The following is a 17,992-nucleotide window of genomic DNA, read 5'->3' as shown; positions in this document are numbered from 1 at the left end:
TTTGAGTGAGTACTTGTCATTGAATTATTAATGCCTTGTAATATGGTTGAGGATCGACGCGTTGACTTGGAACATACATACATACATATAAAAACGAGTGGTCCAACCAGCTGCTGGCATGCGTGTTTGGCCAATTCATGGATCCAAAATGAACCACTTTCAAATCCATCATGGTCCGCCGAGCCTACATTGTCATTTTGGTCAACGTCCATCTCTCTCATAAACGTACTTTTAATTACACCAACGAACAATTAATTCTAATTCTAACTCTTAACTCAAATTAATATATATATTCTTTTAATTCTATCTATATATCCCTTATGTATCTTCTACGTGCTTAATTCATTTTATATATACACATACCCACATTTATAATACAATACTACATTAATATATTCGGCCAATTGATATAACACAACCTTGAATTCACAATCTGAAACACTGTGGCATTCAATTAATTAATAAGGGTAAGTCACACTAACCGACGCAAATTTTTTTTTTGAAGGGGGCTGTTGAAGAATAAAAAAAATTAAAGATAATTTTTTTAAACAAAATAATAAATATAAGAATTTAATTTTTTGTGACTTGTCTGACCCAAATTTTTTGATTTTTTTTGGATCCAAAAAATAAATGGACAAGAATGTGAAGTATGGTATTTTTATCAATTGAGTGAGGATATTTTAAAAATCTTTACAAATTAAACTGGTGGTCCCACATGACATATTTATTGGGTTAATTGGAGTAAATTCGGCATGAGAAGGTGCAGGATTCTTTTAATATTATTAAAGATGCTTAGGGTCTCCAATTTAGTTTCTCAAATAACTATTCGCATATGCATACGGTTGTGCTTGCCATGCTTTGATATATTATTACTGATGTCAAATAATAGGCATTGGTGGTCTTTGGTATATGCAACCCAAGTGAAGCTAATAAAACTTACCATATTTTAACTGCTCATTTGTTCTATCATCATCTCGTTTTCCTTCACTTTCCCTTGTAAGAGGATAGAATTAAGTTCAATTTGATTGTAATATTTTTTTGATCAAAAAATAATAATAATAATAACATGCATGTGGACTAGCTGAATGCTTGTATAGATATGGTCCTACGGGCATGACCATGTTAATAAAAGTCACACTTCCATTATTACATACATATATCCATTCAGTCTTACAAGTTTCATACTTATCAGTTATCATATACTATATATATATATACATATATATATATATATATTGCAGTTAGAATAAATCCTAAATAAATTGGGAATTTTTGTCAAGCAATTAATTCCTAAACCATACATACACTGACCATTAAATTGTTAGAAATCCACCAATCTGAAAAAACATATACATATAATAAGCAATTCTCACAAACCATAAACATATATAATTCAAATTAAAACTCTCACAAATTGTGAAATAAATGAAGCAAAAACCTAACCTTATATAGATAACCAGCCTCAATCCAACAATATATACCTAAAACTCTACCCATGTGAAAAACAATTGGGGAATGATCCGAGTAGTGACTAAAAACATGACAAAAAGTGCACACCATGTACAAACTGCATGAAATAGAAAACTAAATTGGAGAAGATTAATGATGCTAATTACTCCATCTGCAAACTAAGAGCAGCATAAAAGGATTGAATATAAGTAAATATTAAAGATATATCCTACAATCAATATTAATCAGCATTAATTGCAACACACATCACCATTGAATTAAGAACGCCAAAGTAGAAGAAAATAAAGAGAAGCCGATGGGAATTATACAGCTAGTATAAGATTAGTGGAAAAAAGAAAAGCAATTACTAGTACCAAGTACCAAGTACCAACAACGCGTATCATGTGGTAAACAAACATTGTCCTCATGTTTGGTTGGAACCCCTTGTCCAATTAATTACTACTACTACGTAATATTACACAAGGAAAATTGTAGTTTCACCAAAACACTATCCATCCACCACATGTATAATATTTGATGATAATTCTTATTAAATGCCACTAAATTTCACTTGCTTCCTCATCACATTTGAATTTTAGATTAACAATTAAGAATCATGAAATCCAGTAGTACTCCACATTAATTGATTTATTGATACTAAATGAGTAATTTGGATGAATTCATACTACTTTTTGAGTTTTTTTAATATCATGAAAGTACATGTACATTCATTTGAAAAATAATTTTTACACCTAGATCTACTAATTTTAATTAATTATTTATGTAATTAATTAGAATAAATAATTATTAGATTTGACAATTATCACTACTCCAGTAATTTTTATGTCGATGTAGTAGTTGTAAACAATAATAAATATAGAAAAAGGAAGCATTTAATAAGTTTTATTTTCCGTGTCCCTCCCGGCCAGACATGCATATTTAGGTAAGTAGCTGGAAGTAGCATGGCTATAGCTGCTAGCTGGCTCTTAATTAGAAAGAAATTCAACAAAGTGTCATTCCCGTAATTATAAACAAGATCAAGTATATTTTCATAGTTGAATAGCATAAATACATACATCATCTTCCCAAGTCCTAGGCTCCTATCTCCCTCTCCCTCTCCCTCTCCCTCTCCGTCTCCCTTCCTATATATATATATATGTAGATAGTCATTGTCTACAATACTACAAATTTACAATACAAGGTGCTTGCAATATTGGCCATTTGAAGCTAATTAGCTAGCTAGCGCGGTAGTAGTACTACTTAATTAGTACGTACTGAAAATGGTTTCTAAGGCCTTCTTCAAAACCCTACTTCTTTTCTTCTTTCGTCTTCTCCTTAAACATTTCAGAAACCCTAAAAGTCTCCATAGAAGCTTCAGCAACTCTAATTACCACCTCCATGCATCATCGCTCTTCAAATTTCAAAGGTTTCCTCCTCCTCCTCATTCTTCTCAAACAATATTGTCAAACCTCTCCACTACTACTACTACTACTTTGATCTTTAGCGTTGAAGGATCTCTCTTGAAATCTTCCTCTCTGTTTCCCTACTTCATGCTGGTCGCCTTCGAAGCCGGAAGCCTCTTCAGGGCTATTCTTCTCTTCGTCTTGTACCCTTTTGTTTGTTTGCTTAGTCACGAGACGGGGTTGAAGATTATGGTGATGGTTTGCTTTTTGGGAATAAAGAAAGACAAGTTCAGAGTTGGAACAAGTGTTTTGCCAAAGTTCTTCTTGGAGGATGTTGGGTTGGAGAGCTTTGAGCTCTTGACTGGGGCTGCCGCCCATGGGAACAAATTAGTGGGTGTGAGTGATTTGCCTCGAGTGATGGTGGAGTGTTTTCTCAGAGATTACTTGAAAATTGAGTGTGTAGTTGCAAGAGATTTGAAAGTTTTTTGTGGCTACTTTTTGGGAGTGATGGAAGAAGAGAGAAACACAACTACTGTTGATCAGATAACCAGCTCTAACGTAATCGGAATCACTAGCTCCACCAAACCTCTTGATCATCACTTGTTCTCTCATTGCAAGGTCAGCACTAGTCTAATTACGTACAGATCTCATACATTAATAATTACAACCATTTTTTTCTTTTTCTATTTTTGGTAGGTAAAGATAAATTTTCTCTCCATCCATAAATGTGTTTCTCTATCCCGATCTTAAAATGATATTTTGTGCAACTATATAATTAACTGCAAAAAGAGTTAGATGAAAAAAATAGGATAGGATGAGATCCAATAACACAAGTTAATTATATATATATTCTTAATTTGCTCGCAATGACATGAGCTTTGTGCACTGATTCGTCATAAATATATATATATATAATTATATATATATGTATGGATGAATTCCATTATTAATTTGTGTGTGTGTATATATATTTATATATATGTTTGAAATGCATATTATTAATGCTCTTTAATCTTATGCCGGTTGTTGCAACAGGAAATATACTTGGTGAATGAAGCAGACAGACGGAGCTGGCATAACCTACCAAGGGACAGATACCCTGAGCCCCTCATTTTCCACGATGGTAGATTGGCTTTGAGGCCAACCCCACTAGCCATTGTCGCCATGTTTATGTGGATCCCATTTGGGTTGACCCTTGCCATCATAAGGACCGTTGTTGGCTTGTCATTGCCTTACAACTGTCTCATTCCTATCTTAGTTTTCAGTGGGCTGAGACTGAAAGTGGTTACAAAATCAAACCACAACATGATCATCAAGGAGGACTCCAAAGCCAAAGCCAAAGCCAAAGGGCTTCTATACGTATCTAACCACAGAACTTTACTGGACCCTCTTTACCTATCTTTTGGTCTAAAGAAACCACTGAGCGCAGTTACCTACAGCCTAAGTAGATTGTCAGAGATATTGGCACCAATCAGAACCGTCCGATTAACGAGGGACAGGGTTGAAGATTCCAAGATTATGGAGAAGTTGTTGGATGAAGGAGACATGATTATTTTCCCAGAAGGAACAACCTGCAGGGAACCTCATTTGCTGAGATTTAGCCCATTGTTTTCAGAGATGAGTGTTGATATTGTCCCTGTTGCTATGGACACATGTGTTAGCATGTTCTATGGTACTACTGCAAGTGGCTTCAAGTGTCTCGACCCTTTGTTCTTCCTCATGAACCCTTCCCCCACTTACACCATTCACTTTCTTGATAAGATAATTACTCCTCCACGCCGCTCATCATCATCATCATCCCAAAACAACTCAAGGTTTGAGGTCGCCAATTATATACAAACTCAGCTTGCTATGGCTTTAGGGTTTCAATGCACTACCCTAACAAGGACGGACAAATACTTGATCTTGGCAGGCAATGAAGGAGTAGTATTGGCTTCCACTTCCACTTCCACTCCCACCAATTTTAAATGATACTAGCTAATTAATTATATATATATATATATATATATATATATATATATATATATGTATTCCCAACCTATGTACGTGCCCTGTAATATGAATAGTTACCCTGTATCGATTACTAAGTTTGCATGTTATGATACATAATTAAACTCAATTCATAAATGATGATGATATATGTTATCATTTTATTGATCGATTGAGGGGTGCATGCATGCAGTTGTACATTGCATTTATTTTTAGCCCATTTTTTAAAGCTATTAATTAAGCTCATGGCATGCTAATCAATACGTACTATGAATTAATAATTGGGCGAATTGCAAAAATCTCCCCTTGACTATTGTTCACTTGCAAAAAACTCCTTTCATGAATACTTTTAGCAAGAAATCCCACTCAACTATACTAAGGGGGGTATTTTAACTTAACACGTATAATAATTTTTTGAAGTAATTTTTTGGGCCAAATTACCCCTCAACATTGTGGATTGCGTCATTGTTCAGACCTTCATTAAATCTGATAAACACGAAATTCAGTTAAACCCAAATTTTTTGACGATTTTCATCTACCCAAACAATACTAAAATTTTGTACTTCTTGATTTCTAAACTATTGTAACGATAAAAATGAAAAATAACTTGCTAAAAGTTTCTCCAAAATGGTTGTCAATGCAGTTTTTTTTCTTCGAGAAAACAGGATTGGACGGACACTCGTGTTTCGCAAGGATCCAAACTTGCCATTCTTTGGAATGTCCCTATGTTTGCAACAGTCGTATCTGGCGTGTCTCCAACTCCAACGCCCTAAGCTGACTTGTACACAGCCGATTCTCTTCCCAAAGCCTCACCAAGCGCGGATCTTTCTATACAACTACATGCATCTCCCTTGGGCCCAGGCCACAAGTCTATGCTTCCTTGGCACAAAGAATTCCTTTCTATCTACAATCACTGCTCTTCTACGGTGGGCAAACTCACTGGTGCCATTAACCCCTCACAGGTCATCACCAACTCTCTGCCGCCGCAGCCGCCGCTCTTTACAAAATTTGTCCTTAATTTCCTTTCCTTTTCCCTTTTCACTTCATAAATTTTTTTGGGCTAGCTTAATGGGTAAAGTAAGATGCGACCAAGTTTAGTGATGAAAAGAGTGGAGGAAAAGAGTGGAGGGATTGAATGTGATGATATGAGTGTGATCGGACACAAGTTGTGGGGGAGGGAGGAAGAAAAAAAAACTTCCAAAAAAGATGAAAAATAAGTTTACAATGGTGGTTTGGTAAGTGCATATCTGATCATTACACTGCTTATCATCATCACTATCTTTTGTGTTCTTTCCAATATCATCCCCAAACACCCCTTAATAATAGTTTAGAAATCAAGAAGCACAAAATTTTAGAATTGTTTGATAGATGAAAATCGTCAGAAAATTTGGGTTTGACTGAATTTCTTGTTTACTGAATTTAATGGAGGGCTGAACAATGACGCAATTCATAATGTTGAGGGATAATTTGGTCCAAAAAATTGCCTCAAAAAATTATTACACAGTGTTAATCCCCAAACACCCCCTAATAATAGTTTAGAAATCAAGAAGCACAAAATTTTAGTATTGTTTGATAGATGAAATCGTCATAAAATTTGGGTTTGACTGAATTTCTTGTTCACCAAATTTAATGAAGGACTGAACAATGACGCAATCCATAATGTTGAGGGATAATTTGGTCCAAAAAATTGCCTCAAAAAATTATTACATGGTGTTAAGTTAAAATACTCCCCTCAATATAATTGAGGATGATTTTATGCTAAAAATATTTATATGAGTTTTTTTTACAAGTGAGTAATAATGAGGTTTTTTTTTACAATTCACCCTTTATAATACCTTTTTGTTTTCTTTCTTCCAAAAATGGGGTTATTTAATTATAGAAATTGTACCGCACCATATATTGAATATCGATTGCATCATTAATTGCTGATTTATAGCAATCGTACACACACCACATCACTGACCCACACCCATTGAAATATGTTCGTTTATTTATAGCAATAAATTTTCCGTATCTCTCTTTTTCCACTCTAATAAATAACGACCCACCCTTGGATCCCGTTAACAACGTACAGTAAATCACGTGTACGCGCGTGATACCGTTGGTGGTGTACTTCAACATCAGAGATTTTGGTCTTCCATGTGCAATTCGATCTTTACCACTACTGTACGTCCATGGTAAAACTTTTGATTGTTTATATTCAAAATACTTATACTACTTGAATATATATATATTTATTTCTTGGGTGCTACTACTACAATGCTGCACTTCCAACCATATATGTATATGGGAAATTATATTTTGGACGACTTTAATAGTTTGATCTAAATCCGAATTAAATAAACATATGTATAATAAAATTTCAATTTAAATAACATCATTATTATTCTTATTTATTTCTATAAAATACGTGAATTTTTCTTTTTTAGTTTATTATAACCATATCATCTTCGTTTTCGTTTTCACAATATTTTTTATGTTACTCAAATAGAAGAATTTGATTGGTACAAAATTTAGAACAAAAGCTACAATATTTTTCAATTTTTCAATACTTTGCAATATTTCTTTAAATTCCTCTCTTTGTTTTTGTTTTTGTTTTTTAGTCACATAGATCATTAGTTTTGATCACTATATCGATGAACAAATGCCTATCTAATTATATATAGTAAATACAATCTTAAGTATCTATGCGTTAGAGATCGAGATGCAACGTGATATATATATATATATATATATATATATATATATATATAACACATATACAATTTGATATACATTTTAATTGAAACTTTAATAACTAACAAAGATATAATATTAAAATGAAACCTAAAAAAAATATTACAACTTTTCAAATACTTAATTACCTTATAGTTTAAAATGAGTGTCATTATATTCGACACATAATATTAAATAGCCGTACTCTCTCTCTCTCTCTCTATATATATATATGTGTGTGTATGTACCCGGAGACATTAATTAAGATTGATTTTTAATGTGATATAGAAAGTACTGAACCGGCCAAGTACTGCACGTTGACGATGCTAGCCTGGTACAACCCAATTAAACTGAATGGGCTAGTTCTTAACGGGCAATAAGAGCTAACTTTAATTTTGGAAATTTTGCAAAAACTTGTATTCATTATGTTAATTCGTTTCTAATAAAATTTTCTTTGCACCGGTGAGGACAAATCTATTACTTATTTTTTAATAAGAAGAGAATGACACATTATGTTCAAAAATCCTTTTTTTTTTTGGGTACCATATATATCAATGATTTGGAGTAGATTAATATATCCTCCTCACCAGTATGCAAACTATATTTAACATAATAATAATAATAATAATAATAATAATAATGTTGTGTTTCTTTTTTGAATAAATAATAATAATATTGACTAGGGAGAGAGACATGAATGGATCTGAGCTAGGTTTGTCTTCCTAATGATTGTTTAAGTTATACATATATATATATTTGGTAAATATTGTTTATGTTATCCGTTTCTATATATCGAGACCATCTTTTTTATTTCTAAAAATAATATATTTTCAATTAATTAATTAACAATAAGTATTACTTATATATTCTATATATGTAGGTATTCACATATACCAAACTTATGTTGCATTTAAAAGTAATGAATTAGACACGCGGACTTGGCACTGCTAAACATTGCATTGGATTAACGGGGATTTTTTTTTCCCTTTGAATTGAGTGAAATGGGGAGTAGAATTTAATTTTTAATATTAAAGGTTGTTACTTAGTGTACAACGTCACTATTTAAAATATAACGTTGGAGTTTTATTTTTTTTATTTTTTTTTATATTTCAAGGGACAATAAAATAATAATAAAAAATGTTGACGAACTTAGATGCTCGATTGTAAATGAAATAATGAATTGGAATCCAGTGACTCCAAGGGTTGCCAAATCTTTGGGCCAAAATATTGGAAGGAATATAATTATTCTTGCAAGAAATTTAATACAATTAGGATGTCAATTCATAAAATTCTAGAATTGACAGTAACCTGTAAATAAACACTATTAACACACTGAAATTGACTTGTCACTCTTTTTAATTTTATGAAATGATAAATGTTGTCGACTTGTCACAGATCCCAAACACATACAGCACAAATGCAAGTCCCCTACAACAAAAACGACGCGGCAACATCAAAATTTATTTATTTTCTTCGCAGCGAGGGCAAAGACTAATTCTCCAATGCATGCATGCATGCATGCACAAGTTTCAAACACACGCTTCTTGGCTAATTGATCATAATTCAATTCAAGAAGGGAGTCAAACCAGTTATATCAATTTCATGAGACATGCATGGCATTAAACCTAATTCCTAAATCACTTGTTATGTGCACCCACTAATTAAATCAGTATATAACAATATAACATGGTATATTATTAGATCTAATGGTATGGGTCTTTTCTTTTTGTTATTCATTTTTCACAAAAATGATGTTTTTACTCATGTAACATTTCAATTGAATGAATTAAATATACATACATGCTATATAAGCCATCAGGAGTAATATTTTTGACCACAATAAATCAAACAACCTCAGAGCATCTCCGATGGCCCCTCAAACTTGAAATATAGTAAGTGAATGAAATTAAGGCATTCTAATGACCTTTCAAAAGATCTCTTATATTTTGAGATTGTCAAAAGTAAGGGCGGATCCAGGATTTCTCATTGGGGTGGGCTAATATTAAACTTAAATTTAATAACAAAATTTCTTAAGCAAAAAAAAAAAAAAAAAAAAAAAAAAATTATAACATAATATAGATAAATATTTAAATTCAAAGATTACAAAATATCTATCTAAGTTGTGCTCGACGAGTCTTTAAAGACTTGAATTCATCAGTAACAAACTCCAAGTCAATTTTCCAAACAAGCTCTCGTTCAAGATTGATGGTCATGCAGTCAGCAAGAAATTCATCTCCAATCCTGCTACGCATCGCTCTTTTAACACGTTTCATGCCTGAAAATGCTTTCTCCGTAGTTGCTGTAGAAACAAGAAGAGTCAACACAAGACGAATCAATCTGTCAACCAAAGGGTAGTACGCAAACTTCTTGCTTACAACTAGTTCCCGACTTAAATCAGTAAGAGAAGAAATATTCTGAAACTCAGGATCACTAGATACATCAAGTTGATAATGCATCAATTAAAACTTCAATGTTTTAACATCTTGGCCAGTGAAGTCCCAAGGATAGAATTTCTCAGCAAGATTGCATATCTTTTCCACGTTAAAAGATTTAAAAGAATCATTAGGATCCAAAGCCGAGCTAAGAGTAAGAAGTTCCACTACTTCATTGTTGAATCTATGTTCTAACTCCATCGACTGTAAATCTATTGCATAGTTGAAAATGTCAAAGTGATAATGGTGCTCAACTGTAATATGATCTTGTTGCTGACAATGACGACCCGTACCCTCTACATAACAAGAACTCAAATTAGGTATATCAATGTTATGTCGATTACAAAATGACACCACATTGGCAAGAAAAATATCCCAATCATCTTCTCTGAATTTTTGAAGGAGATTTTTAGTTGATGAGACTAATTTCAAAGCATTAAGAATATCTTGAGATTTGCATTGCAAGGCTTGACAAAGTGTGTCAGTGAATCTCATAATGTTATCCATTAGGTGTAAAATAAATATGAATTCAAAGCTTCTCATTACCTTGTAAACACCTGAAGCTTGCCACGTATTTATTGACTTTGTCCACCATTTTTAAGACTTTCAACAACTCTGCAGGATGCATTATACATATCAATCAAATCCTTCACAGAATCATAATGTGAGCTCCAACGGGTAGCTCCAGCTCGATGCAAGGTGCCAATCTGATTAGCCCCTTTACCAGATTCACGTTCACATGTGCTCAACATACATGCAATCTCATCCCTTTGAAAAGATTTTAATTCAGTAAGACGCTTAGGAGAGGAAGCAACAAGATTGACAATACAAGTTAGGTGAGAGACGTCTCATCTTTTGCTGCTGCAACTAATGCTAGTTGTAATCGATGAGCAAAATAATGGACATAATAAGCAAATGGGCAATCTTTAAGAAATAATGCTTGTAGTCCATTCCTTTCGCCACGCATATTACTAGCACCATCGTACCCTTTGTAATACCCCTAATTTAAAAAGGATAGGTTTGGAATTTATTTTATTGTTTAAATTATATTTTTATTTATTTAATTATGAATTGGTTTGTTTTAATTGAAAATTTATTTAAATTTCATTATGAGTTTGTTGGGTTTTATGTTTATACCTTGTTTTAGTTTAATTGTTTTCATGGTTGTGTTTTGATTGCATTTAGTTATTTTTTTTATTAGGATTAAATGCTTTACTTGATTTAATTTAACTGTTTAATTGATTTAATCTAATTTAATAAAATGGTTTGATTAATTTAATTTAAGTGGTAATTATTTTAATTTAATTGTATTTTTAAATAGGGTTTTGTTTTAAAAGTCAGTTGTTGTCGACGTAGGTTTTATTAGGTTTCTTTGGGTCGGTGAGGATTTTTAGGAGGGTTGGAATTAATCTAGGGTTTAGTAAAACCCTATAAATATATGTGAGATGTCTGTATAGGGTTTTAGAAAACAAACAAAACCCTATTCACGTCTCTAGAGATAGAGAAGTAACAGAGTAGTTTTGCAGTGGGAATCGTCGGAAAGCTTTAGAGACGGCGTAGAGATTTTGAACAAAGATCTCAAAGGCAAGTTCTAACCTTACTCTCTCCCTTATACTCGTGTTCTTTGCATACTCAATAGTTCCAGGATGAATTACATGTTTAAAAATAAAAACGTTATCTGTTTCATGTTTAGAGTTTAACTAAAACTAAATTTGTTTTAAAATTGTTAAACTGGTTAACTTTGAACTTTTTTGTTTAATTCTTGGTTTAATCCATATTAGTAGCATAATAAGGACTGAATTAAGGGTTGGAATCTTCTGGGATTAAGTTAAACTCTCTGAAAACCTATACTGTGAAGTGTCGGAGGCGTAAACGACGACTGGAGAGGAGAACACGAAGAAGAGGAGGGAAAGAGCCGGCTCCTATTGGATTGGAGGCGGCTCTCCTTGGATTGGAGGCGGCTCTAATGGTCTAGGAGCCGGCTCCAAGGCCATTGGAGGCGGCTCCAATATTCTGGAGCCGGCTCCAGGTTGTTTTCTACGTGGGTTTTTGGTTCTGTTGTTTGTTTTTCCACTTTTCAGTGATTAAGCTTCATAGTGATTGTTTTACTATGTTTTAGTGGAGAATAAATACTGTAATGGATGGTTTAGGAGTGGTCTAGAGTAAACATAAATATTCAAATATCAGATTAACATAGAATTAGACACAAAGCATTAATCATTAGGATTACATGGAGTTAATTACGAATGTCTTGTAGACTTGTGTGGATTTGGAGTTTCTAACTCCTAGATTATAATGGAAAATTCCTGTGAGAGTTTGTGCACTGCTAATTGCAAATTCTTAGAATATATATACATACAAGGAATCTGTATTTTTGCTAAAGATTAATTGATGATTAAACTTAACATTTAATTCGTCAATTTTGTTGAATAGGAACTTAACAGTATGATAAATTGTTTAGATTTATTATCCATGCTATGGAAATAAATATTATAACATTTGTTTAAGCTCTGTTAATTATGGATACCGGGAATAAACTTATATTTACAGACACAATCCTGTGGGTGATCAGGTAATGGCTTATTGTTGGATTAATTAAGCATGTTTTTCTAGTATACTTTAATGTGCTTAGTTTGGAACTGTGGGTTTTGACACTGATACTGTTAGTACTTAATCAATGGTTGGATTTATTAAAGCATGATGGTTAATCTATTCTAACATGGTTAGGTTGGAATTGTTGGTTTTGGCATTTATAAATTATTTAAATGTGTGGAATAGAGTAATTAATATTGATATTTATGTTTCTAATGTTAATCAATTTGTTGGGACTATTCAAGAACGGTTGTTAATACATTCTGATATGCTTGATGTGGACTCGTTGATATTGTTATGTACTTGTATATGGTTTATCAACTATTGGACGGATGGGATTGTATGTACCGGTATGGGACGGTGACATACTAGGTTTGGACAACACAAGTTGCTAAGTTCTACCTATTTGGAATGAGGGTACGGGTTATTAAATAAATCCTCCTTATATGTATGTAAGTCGGTGCGGTTGACTACGCCGAACGACTTCATGGATTTCTTGTGGATGGATGGAATTGGAGTTTAAATATATTTTTATGGTACCGTGACATGAGCTTGAGTCTCAGAGTCAACGGTTAGGATGTATATATGCAGTTAGATGTGTAGCTGACTATGGGGATTGAGGTATACCCTGTTTAGGCTTAGGTACTCATACCCACTCAGGTGCGATTTGTGTGATGCCTTCTATTCAGGTTGAGACCCTCTTCATAGTCTAGCGAGGGTCCAGTAGTGTGGATATATATTTATGTACGGACTATTAGCTATTGTTGAACTATTTAGTATGTACATGCGTATCGGGTCTCTGCTTGGATTGCAGTAGGATAGAACTTGTTCGTGGGCCTGACCTACTCCTATTTTACAGGTGTACGTCAGTTCCAGGCTTGAGCTTGTTCATGTGGAGCAGAGACGGTCACTCATTCTTCCGACGATGTAGGATCTCTTTCCAGATGTTCGACTTGGATTTTATCTTCAGTTTTACTTTGATTCAGTTTGGGATTTTTATATTAGGGGTCCACTAGAGATGGATTCCCGAGTTGTTAAAAGATTGGAGATTTTGGATTGTAGGATTTTAAGGTTTTTATATTGAGGATTTCTTTTATAGTTTCTTTCCGCTTATTCTTTTATTTCTTGAATCATTTTTTTTGTAATCTGTATTCGTTTAAAATACTTTAATTGTTTGATATCCCTCGGACTCGGGTCGGACTTGATCAACCCGTGTCTCGGATCCGAGGGGTATCACACCCTTGACCTCTCAAATTTTGAATTGAAAGATCAAACCGACCAAGAATAACACATATTGTATCATTAAGCGTAACTGCTGATGTGTTTTCAACTCCCACAATGGCAAAAAAATGTTCCATTAGTAAGCCATCATGCTTGACATATCATAAAACAAGAACCAATTGCTCTATATTAGACTCATCTTGTGCTTCATCAACAAGAATACAATATTTACCTCCCGCAATTTCATCACAAATCACTTTTCTCACTCTATTTGTAAGAATATGAATAACCTCTTTCTGAATTGATGGAGCAATGTATTGGGCATTTTGTGGAGCATTGTCTAAGATAACACTTGAAAGTTCATCATTTCCTTCCGCTTCGCACTTTAACACTTCAATAAAATTCCCTCGATTCAATGAACTTGAACTTTCATCATGGCCTCTAAAACCAATTCCTTGCAATGTTAGCAAGCAAACAATTTCAATAGTTGCTTTAAGCCGCATTCGATTCTTCAAAACCTCCTCTCTTGATTGGGCATATGTTGTGCCGATTTCTTGAAATTCCCATATAGCATGGCACATTTTGTATGTGGTGAGGATTGAAGTCCCATGTGTTTCAAGAATACACAATTTTTTCCATCATTAACTCTCTTCCAACCGCTAAATCCACCAACTACAAATGAAGAACGACTCGCCACCGTATTTTTAAAGAGAAAGCATGGAAAACAATATACTATATCTTTTGAAGGAGAATACTCTAGCCAAAGAAATTGCTTGAACCGTTAATACTTAAATCGTCGATTCTGCTTTCCATCTGAAGAGTTAGGATAATTGGAAAGTTTAGGTTGATAAGGCCCCAAATTAATGTAAGCTCGTTTAACCTCATCCATTTGATTTACTGGATATTCATGTATTTGAATACGTAACCCAGGATCTCTTTCAATAGAAGTGGAGTGAAGTTGATTGGATTTAACAACTTGAGGTAGGGCAGGAACCGCAGGAGGTTGCAAATCAAGATCACTAGGTATATCATTTTTCAATTGATCATTGTCAACATTAGATGCACTACCACTAGGTATATCTTTTTTCGATTGACCATCATCACTCATTTGGCCTCTCTTTTGATAGAATGAGAGAATAGACATACTTTTCACTTTCTTATTTGGAGGTTGATATTGAGCCATTATTATTTAACCTAATAAAATTAAAGAATGAGTTAGATAAAAAATACCTAAATCAAAATATATCAACCAATACCATGCTAAGACCAGCTATAGACTGTAGTTTCTACTTTTTAACATTCTATCACTGCTTGTGTAGTTTTTACATTTTAACATTTTATCACAGTATCACTGCTTGTCTACTTTTTCCAAAGTAACATAAACGATGTTGTTTAATTCTATTTTAGACTTTTTAGTTTGCAAAACAAGTAATTTTAAATTTTTAAGCAATTTACCTAAATCAAAATATATCAACCAATTGACCAAACCCTATATTAAGTAATTTTATTAAGAAAAAAATCTGGAATAAATATATATATATATTGAATAATTGAAGAAATGACTTACCTTAAACATCAATTAATCCAATTTGTTGTGCATTTGTGCTTTATAGAGTCTGAACTCTGAAGTGATGAAAGATTGAAAGCATTTCCAATTTGTTGGCCTTCAACAATTTCTGCAAAAGGAGATCCAATTAGAAATTGTGTGATTCAATTCAATTTGTTGACTTTTAAGTAATTTACCTAAATAAAAAAATATCAATCAATTAACTAAACCCTATATTAAGTAATTTTGTTAAGAAAAAATATGGCATAATATGTATATATATATATATATACACATGGAATAATTGAAGAAATGAATTATGAGTCATTGAGTTACCTTGAATATCAAATTATCAATTGATCGTGCACAGTGATGAATGATGATTGATGAATCAAGAAACTAATTCCAATTTTTTGGGTAAGACCATAGGACCATGGGAGGCTGAAAAGGAAAGCCTGAAATATGAAATGATTTGCACAAAAAATTAAAATCTGAAGGACTGAAGTCTGAAGGAGCTGAAGTGCCAAACATGGGACAGTGGTGGCCGAGACTGTGGGAGGCTGTAAAGTGTAAAACGTGAAATGATTTGCCCTAAGTTTTTATTATTATTATTATTATTATTTTTCTGGTACCCATCATGGGGTTATTTGGTTTGGGCCTTTCTTTTATTATGGTGTCTGAGTTGAAGTTGGGCTTCATTAGGTTTTTGGAGTGGGCTAGTACTATTAAATTTTTTTTGGACTGGGCTAATATATTAGTATAGTAAAAAAAAAAAATTTTTTTTTGGGGTGGGCTACAGCCCGCCCTTATGTCCGCCCTTGGTCAAAAGTATTATCAAATATAGCAGCTTTCAAATGGCCTCTCAAACTCAAAATGTAGCAAGTGGATGAAAATAAGGTATTTCAATAGGTTCTCAAAAGACCTCTCATATTTTGAGATTGTCAAAAGTTGCTAAAATGAAATTAAGGCACTCCAATGGGCTCTCAAAACATGGAATGGTTGTTGTGTAAAAAAAAATAACATTTTGGATTAAATGCACCATTAAAACATAATTGCAAAAATATAGCATTTTGACGCTGTAACTTATCTCAAAATATAAATTTGGCATGAAAATATAGCATTTTGTATTAAAGACACTCTTATAACAAATGTGGGACAAGACTAAAGACTTCCCTTAAAATTGGAGAACAAGACTCCCTTTGTTGCTCTCGTTGGGTCGGGTCACTCTATGTTTGGTGTGACATCGAATATAAAACTGGGTCTGACTTTGATGACAACGGTAACAGATTAGGTATTTCGCGATTCGCTTTAAAAGCTTAAGTTGTTAAGTAGGGTTAACATTCAACCCATATAAATACCCATTTCACTTTCTATCCGAAAATTCCCCTTCATAAATAATATATTAGGATAGACCATAAAACTTAGAAAAAATTTAATAATTGACAACTTAACTTGGTATATTTACAAATATGACTGTATTCTAGTATATGAGTAAAAGAGCACTGAACTAAAATAATTACTGAATTATACTCTTTTGGTCCAATATATCCACTTTTGAGCCATTTACACATGTACCCTTCATATTTAATTTTACTAAAATTTAACAAATAAAATAAAATTTTAAAATCTCTATACATTTTCTCTCTCTATATCACCATCAGCCACCACCATCACCATCACTGCCACCAATGACCATCACCAACAAATTGACTACCAAACCAATCATCACCAACACCGACTACCAAGGCACCAACCACAACTTCAGCTTCATTCCCAGCACCACCACCACCACCACTACCACACACACACACACACACACACACACACACACACACACATATATATGTATATCATTAACAGCAAAAACTCAACTCTGTAACCCCACGTGCCACCTTACTGTCCACAGCCTAACCACCGCCTCGTTAACTACAACTGCCCAAATAACCATGCCTAACAGCACAAGAAATAACCCACTATTTCATTGCCAAAAAATTAGAAGATATATTTTTTTTAAACCACCATTTTTCCGGCGACTTCATCTTCTCCGGTGACCCCATGTAAAATCATTCTGTTCGACCCAAAACATGGTGGATTACTCACAAACATCACCGTCAACCACCAACCACCACTCTCTTGCGCATCAGAGACCCAAATCAATTGCAGATAAATAAATTGCATATATATGTACTGGATATTACTGGTTATGAAGAAATTGTAGACAAATGAAACCCATATCTTGTTCAAATGAAACACATTACTGCAAATGAAACCCATATGGAGTGGTGACCTAGGTTTAATTGAAGGGCATTTGAGTAAAATAATAAAAAAAAGTTGGTGAGGGGTACTTTTGTCCTAATTTTATTCAAATACAAAATTAATTGGTGTAGATTGTCATATTTGTAATACTTGTTTTAGAAGTTCCATGCTTTTTGGATTTTGTTGTATTACATCTAATTTGAAATTGATTTAAGGCCCATTAAGTTGGGCCCAATTCTTCTCAAAACCAGTCTACTACAATTTTTAATTTAGGCGTAAAATTAATTGGTTCTATCCCTTTTTGTTAGGGGTGGTCACGGATTGGATCAGATCGGATTAGGCATCAATTTTAATCCGATCTGCTCGCAACGGATTGAGAGACTTTGAAT

General features: G+C 33.3%; 2 protein-coding genes across 2 annotated transcripts; one reads left to right on the top strand and one right to left on the bottom strand.

Moving 5' to 3' along the window:
* The first annotated feature begins 2,568 nt into the window (after nucleotides 1–2,568).
* On the top strand, nucleotides 2,569–5,000 carry LOC132268748 (probable glycerol-3-phosphate acyltransferase 3). Its single transcript, XM_059769565.1, has 2 exons — nucleotides 2,569–3,470; nucleotides 3,888–5,000. Exons 1-2 carry the CDS (start codon nucleotides 2,730–2,732, stop codon nucleotides 4,821–4,823), a joined length of 1,677 nt encoding a protein of 558 aa, XP_059625548.1. The 5' UTR covers nucleotides 2,569–2,729; the 3' UTR covers nucleotides 4,824–5,000.
* Nucleotides 5,001–10,015: 5,015 nt separating this feature from the next.
* On the bottom strand, nucleotides 10,016–14,382 carry LOC132268467 (uncharacterized). Its single transcript, XM_059769308.1, has 2 exons — nucleotides 14,034–14,382; nucleotides 10,016–10,284 (listed from the first exon to the last, which is right to left on the bottom strand). The coding sequence occupies exons 1-2, from the start codon at nucleotides 14,380–14,382 to the stop codon at nucleotides 10,016–10,018; spliced, it is 618 nt and encodes a 205-aa protein (XP_059625291.1).
* Nucleotides 14,383–17,992: the final 3,610 nt, after the last annotated feature.

Source organism: Cornus florida, unplaced genomic scaffold (assembly GCF_030987335.1).
Source record: "Cornus florida cultivar Cherokee Brave unplaced genomic scaffold, ASM3098733v1 CherokeeBrave_3.0.0_Hap2_Chr08, whole genome shotgun sequence".
Lineage (NCBI taxonomy): Eukaryota > Viridiplantae > Streptophyta > Magnoliopsida > Cornales > Cornaceae > Cornus > Cornus florida.
Note: the sequence above shows the minus strand (reverse complement) of the source record. Positions and strands in the feature narration are given on the sequence as shown.

Bases quoted from the DNA above. Each gene is read 5' to 3' on its own strand.
- LOC132268748 (XM_059769565.1), top strand. From the start codon at position 2,730: ATGGTTTCTAAGGCCTTCTTCAAAACCCTACTTCTTTTCTTCTTTCGT. The intron at 3,471-3,887 runs GTCAGCACTAGT...TTGTTGCAACAG, and splicing joins ACTTGTTCTCTCATTGCAAG to GAAATATACTTGGTGAATGA.
- LOC132268467 (XM_059769308.1), bottom strand. From the start codon at position 14,382: ATGTGCCATGCTATATGGGAATTTCAAGAAATCGGCACAACATATGCC. The intron at 10,285-14,033 runs GTAAATATTGTA...CTTGTTATGTAG, and splicing joins TTGTGATGAAATTGCGGGAG to AGGGTACGGGTCGTCATTGT.